Source organism: Saimiri boliviensis, chromosome 4 (assembly GCF_048565385.1).
Source record: "Saimiri boliviensis isolate mSaiBol1 chromosome 4, mSaiBol1.pri, whole genome shotgun sequence".
NCBI classification, from domain to species: Eukaryota; Metazoa; Chordata; class Mammalia; order Primates; family Cebidae; genus Saimiri; species Saimiri boliviensis.
Genome location: NC_133452.1, coordinates 113953859 through 113973877, shown reverse-complemented (window position 1 = coordinate 113973877; position 20019 = coordinate 113953859). Strand labels below are relative to the sequence as shown.

At 46.8% G+C, this 20019-nt stretch overlaps 3 protein-coding genes across 3 annotated transcripts in view; all 3 read right to left on the bottom strand.

Moving 5' to 3' along the window:
- Positions 1-6586: 6586 nt before the first annotated feature.
- On the bottom strand, positions 6587-7542 carry LOC141584157 (KH homology domain-containing protein 1-like). The gene is made up of 3 exons (XM_074397080.1): positions 7431-7542; positions 7080-7262; positions 6587-6771 (listed from the first exon to the last, which is right to left on the bottom strand). The coding sequence occupies exons 1-3, from the start codon at positions 7540-7542 to the stop codon at positions 6587-6589; spliced, it is 480 nt and encodes a 159-aa protein (XP_074253181.1).
- Positions 7543-14324: 6782 nt separating this feature from the next.
- LOC141584323 (KH homology domain-containing protein 1-like) lies at positions 14325-15280 on the bottom strand. Its single transcript, XM_074398051.1, has 3 exons — positions 15169-15280; positions 14818-15000; positions 14325-14509 (listed from the first exon to the last, which is right to left on the bottom strand). Exons 1-3 carry the CDS (start codon positions 15278-15280, stop codon positions 14325-14327), a joined length of 480 nt encoding a protein of 159 aa, XP_074254152.1.
- Positions 15281-18318: 3038 nt separating this feature from the next.
- LOC101044705 (KH homology domain-containing protein 1) overlaps positions 18319-20019 on the bottom strand; it is a 29312-nt gene continuing 27611 nt past the window's right edge. Inside the window, exons 2-4 of the mRNA XM_010337086.2 lie at positions 19415-19539; positions 19064-19246; positions 18319-18735 (exon numbers count right to left, since the gene is read on the bottom strand). Coding sequence (XP_010335388.1) covers positions 18536-18735; positions 19064-19246; positions 19415-19526 — 495 coding nt within the window. The 5' untranslated portion in view covers positions 19527-19539 and the 3' untranslated portion in view covers positions 18319-18535. The remainder of the gene's footprint in view (positions 18736-19063; positions 19247-19414; positions 19540-20019) is intronic.

Below are 20019 nucleotides of genomic sequence, written 5' to 3'. Positions count from 1 at the left end.
CTTTCATGCCAAACCTAATCATCTGATTAGTTTAGCCTTTCTGATGCCTGGGAATCAAAGGTTGTCTTCAGGCTTAATTCAAAGGAGGTTGGAGCAGATCTGCTGGGGGTGAACCAGGGCAGGCCTTGAGGGACGGAGGTGCAGGGAGGCTCCAAATGGGCTCCCAGATTTGCACAGGCGTCGACAGCCACCCAATGACCACACACTGTATTCCAACAAGACTGGGCTTGTTTGGTGTGCTGCCTCAAGGGAAACAAATAACACAGGAAAATAAGCACATCATAGGGAGCTGATTTTAGGAGTTGGTGAGGGGAGTCTAAGGAGTGTTTAGGGAGTAGGGACTGGTTTTCCTAAATGGGGCCATTTGGTGATGGTCCTGGCCACTTTACCTGGGAGGTACGGGGATTAACGTGGTCTTGATTGCAGACCGTTGAATCTCTCTGGTTTCAAACATAGAGTAAACTTTCTACGTCTTCTTGCAGGACAATCACTGAGCCATCTTGACTGGTTAAGATATTTTGTAGGAGTTGTTTATGTTTGATAGGGAAGATTCAACCATGCCTCTCAGCTCCCAACTGCAAGTTCCTAGGTGCGTTTACACTTATCATCCTCCCCTTTGACCAAAGGCAAAGTCAGCCACCAGGACTTTCATCTGTGAGCTTCAGATCAACACCATTGTCAGAATCCACGGATCATCAGTTTATCGGGACAACATTGCCTGCATCTACACACAGTTGGTCTCTCATGTACATTTTGTGTCAAAATATAATAGTGAAAGTACCCACACAGTAGCATTTAAGACTGTACAGGATGCACTAGTCAGATACAATACCAGTAAGTACGAGGCAAAAATGACCATTAATCCTACTGATAGGCTGCAAAGACAGAAGCCTACATTTCTAATCCAGGCCACGAAATCATGTCCCAAATCCATCTAAATCTGGTCTACAGAGCCAGGTAGATTTGAGACTTCCAGGAGAAATCAGAAAACCTCCCGATTTCCAAAGTTCTCTGATATTTTTCATAATTCAATCACACATCTAGAGTCTGTACAAATATTTGGTTTTACCAGGCCCCTCCATCACAGAAATATTTCATTTTTTCATCTCCTATTTGCTGAGTGAAAGAGAACAATTCAACCACTAGAGCTGATATGGCTTCTTGGAGAAGGTCATATGCTAACCTAAATTCAGACTGGCGATGGCGTAGAATACTTGAAAACATCTACCTGGTTTTTTAAATACGAACTTTAACAAGAAGCATTAACATTATAAAAATGAGGTTCTAAAATATCTGTACAAAGCACGGATAGTTCCCTGAAACAGCTCAAATCATCACGAACACACCCTACTCAAGTAAGAGAGGGAGAGCTGTCATCAGAGTTAAGGAGCCGCTAACAAATGCCCAGGGACTTCCCTTTACCCCATCAAGTACATTATGAGTGTCGCTAATTAATAATTGACAATGGTTAGCTTTCTGTTTTAAAATCAGCGCGTTACCAGTTATATGTCACTGTACAATAAACCGGTGGGTTTTTCTCACTTTAGAAGTACATGTCATTTCTAAAGACCTCAGGTGCAGCGGCTCATGCCTGTAATCCCAACACTTTGCCAGACCAAAGTGAGTGTGGATCACCTGAGGTCCGCAATTCGAGACCAGCCTGGCCAACATGGTGAAACCCTGTCTTTACTGAAACTACAAAAATTAGCCGGGCAGGTGGCACGTGTCTGTCATCTCAGCCGCTCTGGAGGCTCAGGCAGGAGAATGGCTTGAACGCGGGAGGCAGAGGTTGCAGTGAACAGAGACTGTGCCACTGTACTCCAGCCTCGGTGATGGACTGAGACTGCATCTAAAAAAAAATAAGTATCCATTTTATTATAATTAAGCCTGGAAAACAAAACTTTGATTTTGACTTCTCAGTTTTTATGTTATTCTGAGTTTGGTAACCAAAAGAAAACTCATAGTGTGTTTGAATACTTAAAATTTAGGGAATATCAAGCAAATCTAAATATTTTATTAATTTTTTCTTTAATAAATTAAAAGTACAAATATTTTTATTAACGGTGGTCATTGCAAGATATTCAGATAAAAGACATCTTAGCACTGAAATGTCCTTTAATGTCATTTTTTTAAAAAAGATATAAGACATCTAAATAGCTTGAAGACCTTGGACTTTGGAGCTGAATTTCATTTAATTAATTATTTATTAATTTCTGTTTGTTAATTAATTTTTTAATTTGTTGGAGACAGAGTCTCACTCTCTTCCCCAAGCTGCAGCACAGGATCTCTGCTCAAGTTTCCCTCAACTGCCTGGGCTCCAGCAATTCTCCCACCTCAGCCCCCCAAGTAGCTGAGACTGCGGGTGTACACCACCGAAGTCCACTAATTTTTGTGTTTTGTTTTGTTTTGAAACTGAGTTTTGCTCTTGTTGTCCAGGCTGGAGTGCGACGTCGCCATCTTGGCTAACCACAACCCCTGCCTCCCAGGTTTAACCAATTCTCCTGCCTCAGCCTCCCGAGTAGCTGGGATTACAGACACCTGCCAGCTTGCCCAGTTAATTTTTGTATTTTCAGTAGAGAGAGGGTTTTACCCTGTTGTTCAGGCTGGTCTTGAACTCCTGACCTCAGGCCATCCAATCACCTCAGCCTCCCAAAGTGCTGGGATTACAGGTATGAGCCACCTTGCCCAGCCAATTTTTGTATTTTAGGTAGAGACGTGTTTTACCATGTTAACCAGCCTGGTCTCAAACTTCTGATATCACATGATGTGTCCACCACGGACTCTCAAAGCGTTGGGATTACATGTGCGAGCCACCGCACCCAGCCTGGGACTGAATTTTTGAAAAAAGAAATCAGAAATTACATTTTAGACTAGAGTACTGTTGGTTGAAATGTATGAATTTGGGTTGTATTTTGAAGACAGCCATCAGGATTTCTTATTTCTAGATTTTGGGCAAGTGGCTCCAAAAACACTTTTGAAACTCAAATCCCAGCCAGGCCAGGTGGCGCCCACCTGTAATCCCAGCACCTGGGAAGGCCAACGCAGCTGATCTCGAGCTGAGCAGTTTGAGACCACCCTAGGCAGCATGGCAAAACCTCATCTCTACCAGAATAAAAAGGTAGCAGGGCATGGTGGCCCACACCTGTAGTCCCAGCTACTCTGGAGGCTGAGGCGAGAGTCGCTTGAACCCGGGAACAGAGGCTGCAGTGAACTGAGATCGCACTACTGGAGCCAGCCTGGGTGACAGAGTAAGACCCTGTCTCAAAAAAATGGAAAACAAAACCTAAAAACAAATCAGATTCCAGACTGAGTTCGCGCCCAGCATCTTTCCACCTCTTCCTCCTGCAGCTGTGGGAGCAGCAACAACAGCGACCCAACCTGAGGCGGCTCCCTGGCTAATACCCACAGGGCCCTCAGCTGAAGGAGGAGCTCTGCGCCCCAAAGAAGTGTATGTAGGCAGGGAGGGGGTGCAGCCGGCTAGAACCCTGGGAAAGCACCAACGCCCACTCACTGCTTTCCCATTGCAGGCTGTTCCCCCAAGAGTGGAGAGAAATGTGAATACCTTATATGAGTCTGTGCAGGGACCGAGTAGAGATGGTGAGTTGTCTAATGCTAGTTATGCACAATCTTGGTTACCTCACATTTTAGAGCAATAAAAAAGGCAAGGTTTGCAAGTGTAACACATGGAGTAAGTAATCATCTTCCTTTCATAGATTCATGGGAAATACAGGAAGGAGAGGAGCCCTGATGCTCTTGGCTTTGCCTGTCCCTGCTTGGTGTGGACTCACAGCAAGACACGCACGTCTGAAACCAGAAATGTTGATAATTTTCTGATGATAATACGGTTTTTTGGTTTTGTTTTCCTTGTTTTGTTTTGAGAGACAAGGTCTATTGCCCAGGCCAGAGAATAGTGTCGTGATCATAGCTTACTGCATTCTCAAACTCCTATACTCAAGGGATCCTCTTGCCTCAGCCTCCCAAAGCATCGGGATTACAGGCATGAGGCACTGCACCCGGCCTCATTTTATTTATTTATTTATTTACTAATTTATTTATTTATTTGAAACCGGGTCTCACTCTGTCATCCAGGCTAGAGTACAATGGCATGATCTCAGTTCACTGCAACCTCCGCCTCCCAGGTTCGAGTGATTCTCCTGCTTCAGCCTCCCAATCAGCTGGGATGAGAGGCACGTACCACCATGCCCAACTAACTTTTGTATTTTTAGTAGATACTAGGTCCACCACGTTGTCTAGGGTAGTCTCCAACTCCTGGCCTCAAGAGATCCACAAGCCTCCACCTCTCAAAGGGCTGGGATTACTGGCATGAGCCACTATGCCGGGCGGTATTTAGAAAGCAGGACTATGCTAAGAAATATGCAGTCAAATGAAATATCATTTCCTTTTGTTCCTTTTTTCTTTGTTTGAGGCAGGATCTCACTCTGTCATCAGGCCAGAGTGAGGTGACACAATCGGCTTATTGCATCCTCCGCCTTCCAGGTTCAAGCGATTGTCCTGCCTCAGCCTCTTGAGGAGCTGGAATCTCAGTTTCCCAGGTCATAAATACATTTCTTATTCAGTGGCTCTATCACTCTGTCAATCTCTGGCTGACGATTGCAATTTTTCACCTCCCAGATGACGTCAAAATAAAGAAAAACAAAATCGTATTTAGTGCTGATGGACACTAACTCCTAACATCAGTTTAACTCCAGGTGATTGGTTTACACTAATCATGATAATCCCATTCCCCCTGCCAGTGATTGCTTTAGGAAACAGCACAAGTCCCAGTTTTGAAAGGAAGTAAAACCCAAAGGAGGCTTCCCTCGTAGGATGTCTCATTTCTGAAAAGGGACACACAAAATGACTCCTGTCTTCTTTCCTTCTGTGTCCTTATGACGGGATATGTTTCTGGAAACGGCTATGAGTATTTTGCTACCAACCCGAAGAGGAAGCCGACACAAGGTGAACAGAGAGCCCTTGGCATAATATGCCTGTAATGCCTGCTATTGGCAATAATACAGTGCTTTCCTTTGCTGTTGTTGTTGTTGTTTTGAGACAGAGTCTCGCACTGTTGCCCAGGCTGGAGTGAGGAGTGTAGTGGCACAATCTCAGCTGATTGCAACCTCTGCCTCCCAGGTTCAAGCAATGCTCCTGCCTCGGCCCCTCTAGCAGCTGGGATCACAGGCATGCACCACTACGCCCAGCTACTTTTTGTATTTTTAGTAGAGACAGGGTTTCACCATGTTGGCCAGGCTGGTCTCAAACACCTGACCTCAGGTAATGCACCCGCCTCAGCCTCCCAACGTGCTGGGATGACAGGCATGAGCCAGCGCACCTGACCATTTATCTTCTTTTGCCTACTATTGTAGAATGTGCTTCACTCCTTTACAGGTTTCGGCTTGTTTTGTTTCTTGAGATAGGGTCTCCCTCCGTCACCCAGACTGGAGGACGGTGGCTCGAGCTCCACTCACTGCAACCTCTGCCTCCCATGCTCAATCAATCCTCCCACCGCAGCCCCATCTCCCAGCAGATGGGATGACAGTGGCCCACCACGAAACCCGGCTAATTTTTTATTATTTAGGAGAGAGACAGGGATTCACCAAGTTGCCCATGCTGGTCTGAAACTCCTGAACCCCCCTCGGCCACGCAAAGTGCTGGAATTACAAGGATGAGCCACAGTGCCCGGCCATACCACTTGACTTCTCTCAGCATTTTCTCTAAGTGTTTTCTACTGTGAATATGACCTTTCTAACTTACATTTGGTAACTGGCCTTGTAAAAACCATGTAATTAGCACACCTTGTTGGCTTCAAATTATGGTCCAGATTCAACCATCTCCTAACACTACTACCACTCCACTCCGGTCCCAGTCACCATCGTCACTCTCCTAGAGGACTGCAGTTGCCTCATTGTCAGATACGGACGGCCGCAGAAGGGGCGATTTTGAAAAGGAGAGTTCAAATGAGGACAGGTTTAGCTTGCCGTAATTTTTGGCTAGACAGATCCAAATATAGACTTGACAATCCGAATATTCTTCAAGAGATTCAGGAAGCCTTCCTAGTTGATTGAATTCATGGCATGAGGGACTTCAGAAGCCTTTGCTCCCCAGAAACCACCGGCTCCACCCTTACTCCCACCCACAGACTTGGGCATTCAGGGATGTGTTGGCCACCTGGTGTTCACCAGGTTCCCTGGCTGCCTACTTCACCAGGAACTTGGGGTGGGAACACTTTCCATGTCTATCTGGACCCTCCCTCCCACCTTTCCATCCTCCCCGTTTGTCTGCACTTTAAGGTCCAGGAAAACTCGGGGCTAATAAGTTCACCCTAAGAAAAGAGGACAGCACACCAAAGGCTTTGCATCTTAGGTAGCTTATTTTATTGGATTGCTTTGCCAATATAACACTTTCTTAGATTCAGGAGACTTCCCTCAGACACGTGCCTAGAGGCATCAGAGGGACAGGAGTCAGACACAAATTGAAGCTTTCTTCAGTGTCCTTCTTGTCGTTCTCACCAAAAGCAAAACCAAGATTTCTCCTCTCGTCTGCACTTCTCTGGGGAAATCAGTCCTTAATTATGGATAGAGTCAACTCAGAGATGGAATTCCGAGTAGCCAATCACTCGGTAAGGGGAAGGCTGACGAAAGCTAAAACAGATGGTTCCACTTATCCTGGGAGACACAGACAGGTCTCCAGTGTACAGTGGCACGCTAATGGAGGCGACCAGGTCATTGTTGGTCAGGGGCTGGCTCCGCACACGCTCCAGCATCTCGAGACCTGCAAAAAAAGAAAGGTCCAGGGCTGGTGAAGCGAAGCCCATTACTGGGGCCCTTGGCAGGCCGGGACTCCACCAGGGACATTGCAGTGAGGATGTCACCCCAGCCCAGGCCTTCCAAGGCAACCCATTTACACCTCCTGGCTACCTGGCCACAGAAATGAGCCCTTCCTTTCCCAACGGACTCTGGGAAGCACCTGGATTCCCCAGCCACACCAGGGATTCTTCAAGAATCCGAGATGCCACACAACTCAGCCAGAACTCTACCATCGAGCCCCTCCACCACCACAGTTCAGCGGAGGATACCTACCTCGAGCATGACGACAGGGGTCCTGGCTCCCCACGCAACAGAACATGTGCAGCAGCCACTGCCTGGCCCTGCGTGGTCCCACTACAGTCACACGAGTCTGGCCTGTAGCTGTGAACCAGCTCTCCAGCTGGATAAGGGTGCGGCTGTTCATCTCGATGCAGGGAAGGTATGTGTCATTGTGCCCTGTGAGCAGAAGAGGTGAGAGGAGGGAATGTCAGCCACCAGCCCTTGGGGAGTGGGGACGTGGCCTTGGGGGAAAGGAGCCGAGATCTATGAAGGCGGCACAGTAGGGAAACATTGAAACCTGAGAAGACAAGGCTGAAGGAGGGGACGTTAGCAAAGGCCACTCACCGAAGATAAGCTCCTCCTGGTCCGCTTCCATGTGGACCACCATCGGAGCAACAAAGTTTTCAGGCAGGGTCCACCATGGCTGCTCGGTGACAGTTCTTGTTCCCATGTCCATGCTTTCCTCTGACCAGATTCAGAAGAGGAGCAAGTCCAAGCAACCAGTTGGCCGAACACTTGGAAATAGTGAGGAAGGGTCTGGGCTCTGTCCTTAATAAGGGATCCAAATGACCCGCCCCTTGAGCCACCCTAGAGTCGTTGTCCAATCACCATAGCTCTTCCCAACATAATTCATTCCAAGTAATTATCTGCTCTGAGTTGAATCCTTTCATGCCAAACCTAATCATCTGATTAGTTTAGCCTTTCTGATGCCTGGGAATCAAAGGTTGTCTTCAGGCTTAATTCAAAGGAGGTTGGAGCAGATCTGCTGGGGGTGAACCAGGGCAGGCCTTGAGGGACGGAGGTGCAGGGAGGCTCCAAATGGGCTCCCAGATTTGCACAGGCGTCGACAGCCACCCAATGACCACACACTGTATTCCAACAAGACTGGGCTTGTTTGGTGTGCTGCCTCAAGGGAAACAAATAACACAGGAAAATAAGCACATCATAGGGAGCTGATTTTAGGAGTTGGTGAGGGGAGTCTAAGGAGTGTTTAGGGAGTAGGGACTGGTTTTCCTAAATGGGGCCATTTGGTGATGGTCCTGGCCACTTTACCTGGGAGGTACGGGGATTAACGTGGTCTTGATTGCAGACCGTTGAATCTCTCTGGTTTCAAACATAGAGTAAACTTTCTACGTCTTCTTGCAGGACAATCACTGAGCCATCTTGACTGGTTAAGATATTTTGTAGGAGTTGTTTATGTTTGATAGGGAAGATTCAACCATGCCTCTCAGCTCCCAACTGCAAGTTCCTAGGTGCGTTTACACTTATCATCCTCCCCTTTGACCAAAGGCAAAGTCAGCCACCAGGACTTTCATCTGTGAGCTTCAGATCAACACCATTGTCAGAATCCACGGATCATCAGTTTATCGGGACAACATTGCCTGCATCTACACACAGTTGGTCTCTCATGTACATTTTGTGTCAAAATATAATAGTGAAAGTACCCACACAGTAGCATTTAAGACTGTACAGGATGCACTAGTCAGATACAATACCAGTAAGTACGAGGCAAAAATGACCATTAATCCTACTGATAGGCTGCAAAGACAGAAGCCTACATTTCTAATCCAGGCCACGAAATCATGTCCCAAATCCATCTAAATCTGGTCTACAGAGCCAGGTAGATTTGAGACTTCCAGGAGAAATCAGAAAACCTCCCGATTTCCAAAGTTCTCTGATATTTTTCATAATTCAATCACACATCTAGAGTCTGTACAAATATTTGGTTTTACCAGGCCCCTCCATCACAGAAATATTTCATTTTTTCATCTCCTATTTGCTGAGTGAAAGAGAACAATTCAACCACTAGAGCTGATATGGCTTCTTGGAGAAGGTCATATGCTAACCTAAATTCAGACTGGCGATGGCGTAGAATACTTGAAAACATCTACCTGGTTTTTTAAATACGAACTTTAACAAGAAGCATTAACATTATAAAAATGAGGTTCTAAAATATCTGTACAAAGCACGGATAGTTCCCTGAAACAGCTCAAATCATCACGAACACACCCTACTCAAGTAAGAGAGGGAGAGCTGTCATCAGAGTTAAGGAGCCGCTAACAAATGCCCAGGGACTTCCCTTTACCCCATCAAGTACATTATGAGTGTCGCTAATTAATAATTGACAATGGTTAGCTTTCTGTTTTAAAATCAGCGCGTTACCAGTTATATGTCACTGTACAATAAACCGGTGGGTTTTTCTCACTTTAGAAGTACATGTCATTTCTAAAGACCTCAGGTGCAGCGGCTCATGCCTGTAATCCCAACACTTTGCCAGACCAAAGTGAGTGTGGATCACCTGAGGTCCGCAATTCGAGACCAGCCTGGCCAACATGGTGAAACCCTGTCTTTACTGAAACTACAAAAATTAGCCGGGCAGGTGGCACGTGTCTGTCATCTCAGCCGCTCTGGAGGCTCAGGCAGGAGAATGGCTTGAACGCGGGAGGCAGAGGTTGCAGTGAACAGAGACTGTGCCACTGTACTCCAGCCTCGGTGATGGACTGAGACTGCATCTAAAAAAAAATAAGTATCCATTTTATTATAATTAAGCCTGGAAAACAAAACTTTGATTTTGACTTCTCAGTTTTTATGTTATTCTGAGTTTGGTAACCAAAAGAAAACTCATAGTGTGTTTGAGTACTTAAAACTTAGGGAATATCAAGCAAATCTAAATATTTTATTAATTTTTTCTTTAATAAATTAAAAGTACAAATATTTTTATTAACGGTGGTCATTGCAAGGTATTCAGATAGAAGACATCTTAGCACTGAAATGTCCTTTAATGTCATTTTTTAGGAAAAGATATAAGACATCCAAATAGCTTGAAGACTTTGGACTTTGGAGCTGAATTTCATTTAATTAATTATTTATTAATTTCTGTTTGTTAATTAATTTTTTAATTTGCTGGAGACAGAGTCTCACTCTCTTGCCCAAGCTGCAGCGCAGGATCTCTGCTCAAGTTTCCCTCAACTGCCTGGGCTCCAGCAATTCTCCCACCTCAGCCCCCCAAGTAGCTGAGACTGCGGGTGTACACCACCGAAGTCCACTAATTTTTGTGTTTTGTTTTGTTTTGAAACTGAGTTTTGCTCTTGTTGTCCAGGCTGGAGTGCAATGTCGCCATCTTGGCTAACCACAACCCTTGCCTCCCAGGTTTAACCAATTCTCCTGCCTCAGCCTCCCGAGTAGCTGGGATTACAGACACCTGCCAGCTTGCCCAGTTAATTTTTGTATTTTCAGTAGAGAGAGGGTTTTACCCTGTTGTTCAGGCTGGTCTTGAACTCCTGACCTCAGGCCATCCAATCACCTCAGCCTCCCAAAGTGCTGGGATTACAGGTATGAGCCACCTTGCCCAGCCAATTTTTGTATTTTAGGTAGAGACGTGTTTTACCGTGTTAACCAGCCTGGTCTCAAACTTCTGATATCACATGATGTGTCCACCACGGACTCTCAAAGCGTTGGGATTACATGTGCGAGCCACCGCACCCAGCCTGGGACTGAATTTTTGAAAAAAGAAATCAGAAATTACATTTTAGACTAGAGTACTGTTGGTTGAAATGTATGAATTTCGGTTGTATTTTGAAGACAGAGCCATCAGGATTTCTTATTTCTAGATTTTGGGCAAGTGGCTCCAAAAACACTTTTGAAACTCAAATCCCAGCCAGGCCAGGTGGCGCCCACCTGTAATCCCAGCACCTGGGAAGGCCAACGCAGCTGATCTCGAGCTGAGCAGTTTGAGACCACCCTAGGCAGCATGGCAAAACCTCATCTCTACCAGAATAAAAAGGTAGCAGGGCATGGTGGCCCACACCTGTAGTCCCAGCTACTCTGGAGGCTGAGGCGAGAGTCGCTTGAACCCGGGAACAGAGGCTGCAGTGAACTGAGATCGCACTACTGGAGCCAGCCTGGGTGACAGAGTAAGACCCTGTCTCAAAAAAATGGAAAACAAAACCTAAAAACAAATCAGATTCCAGACTGAGTTCGCGCCCAACATCTTTCCACCTCTTCCTCCTGCAGCTGTGGGAGCAGCAACAGCAGCGACCCAACCTGAGGCGGCTCCCTGGCTAATACCCACAGGCCCCTCAGCTGAAGGAGGAGCTCTGCGCCCCAAAGAAGTGTATGTAGGCAGGGAGGGGGTGCAGCCGGCTAGAACCCTGGGAAAGCACCAACGCCCACTCACTGCTTTCCCATTGCAGGCTGTTCCCCCAAGAGTGGAGAGAAATGTGAATACCTTATATGAGTCTGTGCAGGGACCGAGTAGAGATGGTGAGTTGTCTAATGCTAGTTATGCACAATCTTGGTTACCTCACATTTTAGAGCAATAAAAAAGGCAAGGTTTGCAAGTGTAACACATGGAGTAAGTAATCATCTTCCTTTCATAGATTCATGGGAAATACAGGAAGGAGAGGAGCCCTGATGCTCTTGGCTTTGCCTGTCCCTGCTTGGTGTGGACTCACAGCAAGACACGCACGTCTGAAACCAGAAATGTTGATAATTTTCTGATGATAATGGGGTTTTTTGGTTTTGTTTTCCTTGTTTTGTTTTGAGAGACAAGGTCTATTGCCCAGGCCAGAGAATAGTGTCGTGATCGTAGCTTACTGCATTCTCAAACTCCTATACTCAAGGGATCCTCTTGCCTCAGCCTCCCAAAGCATCGGGATTACAGGCATGAGGCACTGCGCCTAGCCTCATTGTAGAGTATTTATTTTTTATTTATTTATTTGAAACCGGGTCTCACTCTGTCACCCAGGCTGGAGTGCAATGGCACGATCTCAGTTCACTGCAACCTCCGCCTCCCAGGTTCGAGTGATTCTCCTGCTTCAGCCTCCCAAGCAGCTGGGACGAGAGGCACGTACCACCATGCCCAACTAACTTTTGTATTTTTAGTAGATGCTAGGTCCACCACGTTGTCTAGGGTAGTCTTCAACTCCTGGCCTCAAGGGATCCACAAGCCTCCACCTCTCAAAGGGCTGGGATTACCGGCATGAGCCACTATTCCGGGCGGTATTTAGAAAGCAGGACTATGCTAAGAAATATGCAGTCAAATGAAATATCATTTCTTTTTGTTCCTTTTTTCTTTGTTTGAGGCAGGATCTCACTCTGTCACCAGGCCAGAGTGAGGTGACACAATCGGCTTATTGCAACCTCCGCCTTCCAGGTTCAAGCGATTGTCCTGCCTCAACCTCTTGAGGAGCTGGAATCTCAGTTTCCCAGGTCATAAATACATTTCTTATTCAGTGGCTCTATCACTCTGTCAATCTCTGGCTGACGATTGCAATTTTTCACCTCCCAGATGACGTCAAAATAAAGAAAAACAAAATCGTATTTAGTGCTGATGGACACTAACTCCTAACATCAGTTTAACTCCAGGTGATTGGTTTACACTAATCATGATAATCCCATTCCCCCTGCCAGTGATTGCTTTAGGAAACAGCACAAGTCCCAGTTTTGAAAGGAAGTAAAACCTAAAGGAGGCTTCCCTCGTAGGATGTCTCATTTCTGAAAAGGGACACACAAAAGGACTCGTGTCTTCTTTCCTTCTGTGTCCTTATGACGGGATATGATTTTGGAAACGGCTCTGAGCGTTTTGCTACCAACCCGAAGAGGAAGCCGACACAAGGTGAACAGAGAGCCCTTGGCATAATATGCCTGTAATGCCTGCTATTGGCAATAATACGGTGCTTTCCTTTGCTGTTGTTGTTGTTGTTTTGAGACAGAGTCTCGCACTGTTGCCCAGGCTGGAGTGAGGAGTGTAGTGGCACAATCTCAGCTGATTGCAACCTCTGCCTCCCAGGTTCAAGCAATGCTCCTGCCTCGGCCCCTCTAGCAGCTGGGATCACAGGCATGCACCACTATGCCCAGCTACTTTTTGTATTTTTAGTAGAGACAGGGTTTCACCATGTTGGCCAGGCTGGTCTCAAACACCTGACCTCAGGTAATGCACCCGCCTCAGCCTCCCAACGTGCTGGGATGACAGGCATGAGCCAGCGCACCTGACCATTTATCTTCTTTTGCCTACTATTGTAGAATGTGCTTCACTCCTTTACAGGTTTCGGCTTGTTTTGTTTCTTGAGATAGGGTCTCCCTCTGTCACCCAGACTGGAGGACGGTGGCTCGAGCTCCACTCACTGCAACCTCTGCCTCCCATGCTCAATCAATCCTCCCACCGCAGCCCCATCTCCCAGCAGATGGGATGACAGTGGCCCACCACGAAACCCGGCTAATTTTTTATTATTTAGGAGAGAGACAGGGATTCACCAAGTTGCCCATGCTGGTCTGAAACTCCTGAACCCTCCTCGGCCACCCAAAGTGCTGGAATTACAAGGATGAGCCACAGTGCCCGGCCACTACCACTTGACTTCTCTCAGCATTTTCTCTAAGTGTTTTCTACTGTGAATATGACCTTTCTAACTTACATTTGGTAACTGGCCTTGTAAAAACCATGTAATTAGCATACCTTGTTGGCTTCAAATTATGGTCCAGATTCAACCATCTCCTAACACTACTACCACTCCACTCCGGTCCCAGTCACCATCGTCACTCTCCTAGAGGACTGCAGTTGCCTCATTGTCAGATACGGACGGCCGCAGAAGGGGCGATTTTGAAAAGGAGAGTTCAAATGAGGACAGATTTAGCTTGCCGTAATTTTTGGCTAGACAGATCCAAATATAGACTTGACAATCCGAATATTCTTCAAGAGATTCAGGAAGCCTTCCTAGTTGATTGAATTCATGGCATGAGGGACTTCAGAAGCCTTTGCTCCCCAGAAACCACCGGCTCCACCCTTACTCCCACCCACAGACTTGGGCATTCAGGGATGTGTTGGCCACCTGGTGTTCACCAGGTTCCCTGGCTGCCTACTTCACCAGGAACTTGGGGTGGGAACACTTTCCATGTCTATCTGGACCCTCCCTCCCACCTTTCCATCCTCCCCGTTTGTCTGCACTTTAAGGTCCAGGAAAACTCGGGGCCAATAAGTTCATCCTAAGAAAAGAGGACAGCACACCAAAGGCTTTGCATCTTAGGTAGCTTATTTTATTGGATTGCTTTGCCAATATAACACTTTCTTAGATTCAGGAGACTTCCCTCAGACACGTGCCTAGAGGCATCAGAGGGACAGGACACAAATTGAAGCTTTCTTCAGTGTCCTTCTTGTCGTTCTCACCAAAAGCAAAACCAAGATTTCTCCTCTCGTCTGCACTTCTCTGGGGAGATCAGTCCTTAATTATGGATAGAGTCAACTCAGAGATGGAATTCCGCGTAGCCAATCACTTGGTAAGGGGAAGGCTGACGAAAGCTAAGACAGATTGTTCCACTTATCCTGGGAGACACAGACAGGTCTCCAGTGTACAGTGGCACGCTAATGGAGGCGACCAGGTCATTGTTGGTCAGGGGCTGGCTCCGCACACGCTCCAGCATCTCGAGACCTGCAAAAAAAGAAAGGTCCAGGGCTGGTGAAGCGAAGCCCATTACTGGGGCCCTTGGCAGGCCGGGACTCCACCAGGGACATTGCAGTGAGGATGTCACCCCAGCCCAGGCCTTCCAAGGCAACCCATTTACACCTCCTGGCTACCTGGCCACAGAAATGAGCCCTTCCTTTCCCAACGGACTCTGGGAAGCACCTGGATTCCCCAGCCACACCAGGGATTCTTCAAGAATCCGAGATGCCACACAACTCAGGCAGAACTCTACCATCGAGCCCCTCCACCACCACAGTTCAGCCGAGGATACCTACCTCGAGCATGACGACAGGGGTCCTGGCTCCCCACGCAACAGAACATGTGCAGCAGCCACTGCCTGGCCCTGCGTGGTCCCACTAGAGTCACACGAGTCTGGCCTGTAGCTGTGAACCAGCTCTCCAGCTGGATAAGGGTGCGGCTGTTCATCTCGATGCAGGGAAGGTATGTGTCATTGTGCCCTGTGAGCAGAAGAGGTGAGAGGAGGGAATGTCAGCCACCAGCCCTTGGGGAGTGGGGACGTGGCCTTGGGGGAAAGGAGCCGAGATCTATGAAGGCGGCACAGTAGGGAAAGATTGAAACCTGAGAAGACAAGGCTGAAGGAGGGGACGTTAGCAAAGGCCACTCACCGAAGATAAGCTCCTCCTGGTCCGCTTCCATGTGGAACACCATCGGAGCAACAAAGTTTTCAGGCAGGGTCCACCACGGCTGCTCGGTGACAGTTCTTGTTCCCATGTCCATGCTTTCCTCTGACCAGATTCAGAAGAGGAGCAAGTCCAAGCAACCAGTTGGCCAAACACTTGGAAATAGTGAGGAAGGGCCTGGGCTCTGTCCTTAATAAGGGATCCAAATGACCCGCCCCTTGAACCACCCTAGAGTCATTGTCCAATCACCATAGCTCTTCCCAACATAATTCATTCCAAGTAATTATCTGCTCTGAGTTGAATCCTTTCATGCCAAACCTAATCTTCTGATTAGTTTAGCCTTTCTGATGCCCGGGAATCAAAGGTTGTCTTCAGGCTTAATTCAAAGGAGGTTGGAGCAGATCTGCTGGGGGTGAACCAGGGCAGGCCTTGAGGGACGGAGGTGCAGGGAGGCTCCAAATGGGCTCCCAGATTTGCACAGGCGTCGACAGCCACCCAATGACCACACACTGTATTCCCACAAGACTGGGCTTGTTTGGTGTGCTGCCTCAAGGGAAACAAATAACACAGGAAAAAAAAGCACGTCATAGGGAGCTGATTTTAGGAGTTGGCGAGGGGAGTCTAAGGAGTGTTTAGGGAGTAGGGACTGGTTTTCCTAAATGGGGCCATTTGGTGATGGTCCTGGCCACTTTATCTGGGAGGTACGGGGATTAACGTGGTCTTGATTGCAGACTGTTGAACCTCTCTGGTTTCAAACACAGAGTAAACTTTGTACGTCTTCTTGCATGAGTATCACTGAGCCATCTTGACTGGTTAAGATATTTTGTAGGAGTTGTTTATGTTTGATAGGGAAGATTCAACCATGCTTGTCAGCTCCCAACTGCAAGTTCCTAAATGCTTTTACACTTATCATCCTCCCCTTTGACCAAAGGCAAAGTCAGCCACCAGGACTTTCATCTGTGAGCTTCAGATCAACACCATTGTCACAATCCACGGATCATAAGTTAATCGGTACAACATTGCCTGCATCTACATAGAGTTGGTCTCTCATGTACATTTTGTTGCTAAATATAATAGTGAAAGTAACCACACAGTAGCATTTAAGACTGTACAGGAGGCACTAGTCAGATACAATACCAGCAATTATTAGAAAAAAGTGACCATTAATCCTACTGATAGGCTGCAAAGACAGAAGCCTAGATTTCAAATCCAGACCATGAAATCTTGTTCCAAATCCATCTAAATGTGGTCTACGGAGCCAGGTAGATTTGAGACTTCCAGGAGAAATCAGAAAACCTTCCGATTTCCAGAATTCTCTGATATTTGGAACAACTCAATTACATATCTACTGCCTATACAAATATTTGGTTTTGCCAGGCCCCTGCATCACACCGAAATTTTTCATTTTTTCATCTCCTATTTGCTGAGTGAAAGAGAACAATTCAATTACTAGAGTTGATTTAACTTCTGGGAGAATGTCATGTACTAACAGTAAAGTTAGATTCGCGATGGCATAAAATACTTGAAAACTTCTACCTTGTTTTTTAAATATGAACTCTTAACAAGAAGCATTAACATTATAAAAATGAAATTTTTAGTAAAATCAATGTTGATTATTGTCCAAAATCAGGAATATACATTTATCTTTTTATACCTAGTAACTTAGAATGTGATTCACTCCTTTATAGGTTCTTTTTATTTCAATATTAGAATACATTCCTAGCCATTAAAAAGACTTTCATTCATTTATAATTATAATTATAATTATGAAGGTGCTGGGCTATGCCTCAGGCCTAACTAAACAATTGGCTTCTAGAAAGAAAAAAAGTGGCCATTATGTGTAGACAATTTATTTTGGCAGTCTGTAAATAACCTGATTTTTTTTTTTTTTTTTTTTTTTTTTTTTTTTTTTTTTTGAGATGGAGTCTTGGCTCCGTCACCAAGGCTGGAGGGTAGTGGCACAATCTTGGCTCACTGCCACCTCCACCTTCTGGATTCAAGCCATTCTCCTGCCTCAGCCTCCCCAGTAGCTGAGATTACAGGTATGCACCACGACACCCAGCAAATGTTTCTATTTTTAATAGAGACGGGGTTTCACCATGCTGGTCTCAAACTCCTGACCTTGTGATCCACCTGCCTCGGCCTCCCAAAGTGCTAGGATCACAGGTGTGAGTCACCGCACCCAGGCAAAAAAAATTTTTTTTGAGACAAAGTCTCACTCTGTTACCTGTGCTGGAGTCTGGAGTCCAGTGCCATGATCTCGGCTCACTGCAACCTCGGCCTCCTGGGCTCAAGATATCCTGCTGTCCCAGTCCCCATGCCAAGCAGCTGGGATGACAAGTGTGTGCCCCCACACCAAGCTAATTGTATTCTTGGGAGAGACAGGGTTTCACCATGTTGCCCAGGCAGGTCTCCAACTCCTGAGCCCTTCTCAGCCTCCCAAGGTACTAGGATTACAGGCATGAGCCACAGTGTTTGTTTTGCTACAGGAATTCTTTCAACATTTTCTCTAAGTGTTTTTCTACCGTGTGATCTTTTATTTGGTACCTGGCCTTGTGAAAACAATGTAATTAGCACACCTTGTTGGCTTCATATTATGGTCCAAATTCAACCATCTCCTAACACTACTACCACTCCACTCCGGTCCCAGTCACCATCGTCACTCTCCTAGAGGACTGCAGTTGCCTCATTGTCAGATACGGACGGCCGCAGAAGGGGCGATTTTGAAAAGGAGAGTTCAAATGAGGACAGGTTTAGCTTGCCGTAATTTTTGGCTAGACAGATCCAAATATAGACTTGACAATCCGAATATTCTTCAAGAGATTCAGGAAGCCTTCCTAGTTGATTGAATTCATGGCATGAGGGACTTCAGAAGCCTTTGCTCCCCAGAAACCACCGGCTCCACCCTTACTCCCACCCACAGACTTGGGCATTCAGGGATGTGTTGGCCACCTGGTGTTCACCAGGTTCCCTGGCTGCCTACTTCACCAGGAACTTGGGGTGGGAACACTTTCCATGTCTATCTGGACCCTCCCTCCCACCTTTCCATCCTCCCCGTTTGTCTGCACTTTAAGGTCCAGGAAAACTCGGGGCCAATAAGTTCATCCTAAGAAAAGAGGACAGCACACCAAAGGCTTTGCATCTTAGGTAGCTTATTTTATTGGATTGCTTTGCCAATATAACACTTCCTTACATTCAGACTTCCCTCAGAAACGTGCCTAGAAGGCATCAGAGGGACAGGACTCAACCCAGAAATTCAAACTTTCTTCAGTGTCTTTCATGTCTTTCTCATCAAAAGCGAAGCGAAGACTTCTCCTCTCATCTGCACTTCCCAGGGGAGATCAGTCCTTAATTATGGATAGAGTGAACTCAGCTGGAATCCCGAACAGCCAATCATTTGGTAAGGGGAAGGCTGAGGAACGCTAAGACACACGGTTCCACTTATTCTGGGAGCCAAGGACAGGTCTCCAGTGTATGGTGGCACACTAATGGAGGTGAGCAGGTCATCGTTGGTCAGGGGCTGGCTTCGGACACGTTCCAGCATCTCCAGGCCTACAAAATAAGTGCCCAGGACTGATGAACCAGGGCCCATAACTGGGGCCCAGGGGAGGCCTGGACTCCACCAGGGACATTGCAGGGAGGATGTCACCCCAGCCCTGGCCTTCCAAGGTAACCCATTTACACCTCCCGCTACCTTCTCCAGCTTAAGCAATCTCATGCCACAAAAAAATGAGCACTTTTTTTCCCCAATGGACTCTGGGAAGCACCTGGATTCCCCGGCCACACAAAGGATTCTTCAAGAATCCAAGATGCCACAAAACTCAGCCAGAACTCCACCATCAAGGCCCTCCACTACCACAGTTCAGCCGAGGATACCTACCTCGAGCATGACGATAGGAGTCCTGGCTCCCCACGCAACAGAACATGTGCAGCAGCCACTGCCTGGCCCTGTGTGGTCCCACTACAGTCACACGAGTCTGCCCTGTAGCTGTGAACCAGCTCTCCAGCTGAATAAGGGTGTGGCTGTTCATCTCGATGCAGCTAAGGTATGTGTCTCTGTGCCCTATGAGCAGAAGAGGTGAGAGGAGGGAATGTCAGCCACCAGCCCTTGGGGAGTGGGGAGGTGGCTTTTGGGGAAGGGATCTGAGAATTATGAAGGTGGCAGAGTAGGGAAAGATTGAAAATCAAGAAGACAAGGCTGAAGGAGGGGATATTAGCAGGGGCTACTCACCAAAGATAAGTTCCTCCTGGTCCTCTTCCATGTAGAACATCATTGGAGCACAAAAGTTTTCAGGCAAGGTCCACCACGGCTTCTTGCAGAGAGCACTCGTTCCCATGTCCATGCTCTGCTCCCACCTGTTTTGGAAGAGGGGCAAGTCCAAGCAACTGGTTGGCAAAGGACTTGGAAAAAGTGAGGAAGGGCCCAAGCTCTGTCCTTAATAAGGAATCCAAATGACCCGCCCCTTCAACCACCTTAGGATGGGTTCCAATCCCCATAGCTCTTCCCAAGATTTTTCATTCCAAGTAATTATCTGCTCTGAGCTTAATACCTTCAAGCCAAACTTAATCATCTCATTAGCACTTGCCTATCAGAGATGGTGGAATCAAAAATTTTCTTCACTCTAAATTCAAAAGATGTTGGAGCAGATCTACTGGGCATTAACCAGGGCAGGGTCTGAACGACGGAGGTGCAGGGAGGCTCCAAATGGGCTCCCAGATTTGTACAGGTGTCGGCAGCCACCCATTGACCACACAGTGTATTGCATCAAGGGAGAGCAAACACAGGAAAATAAACTTTACACAGAGGGTTGTAGGAAGCCGATTATAGGAGTTGAT

Excerpts from the sequence above, each read along its gene's own strand:
- LOC141584157 (XM_074397080.1), bottom strand. The coding sequence starts at position 7,542 with ATGGACATGGGAACAAGAACTGTCACCGAGCAGCCATGGTGGACCCTG. Across the intron at positions 7,263-7,430 it reads CCAGGAGGAGCTTATCTTCG|GGCACAATGACACATACCTT; the intron begins GTGAGTGGCCTT and ends TTCTGCTCACAG. Across the intron at positions 6,772-7,079 it reads CCCCTGTCGTCATGCTCGAG|GTCTCGAGATGCTGGAGCGT; the intron begins GTAGGTATCCTC and ends CTTTTTTTGCAG.
- LOC141584323 (XM_074398051.1), bottom strand. The coding sequence starts at position 15,280 with ATGGACATGGGAACAAGAACTGTCACCGAGCAGCCGTGGTGGACCCTG. Across the intron at positions 15,001-15,168 it reads CCAGGAGGAGCTTATCTTCG|GGCACAATGACACATACCTT; the intron begins GTGAGTGGCCTT and ends TTCTGCTCACAG. Across the intron at positions 14,510-14,817 it reads CCCCTGTCGTCATGCTCGAG|GTCTCGAGATGCTGGAGCGT; the intron begins GTAGGTATCCTC and ends CTTTTTTTGCAG.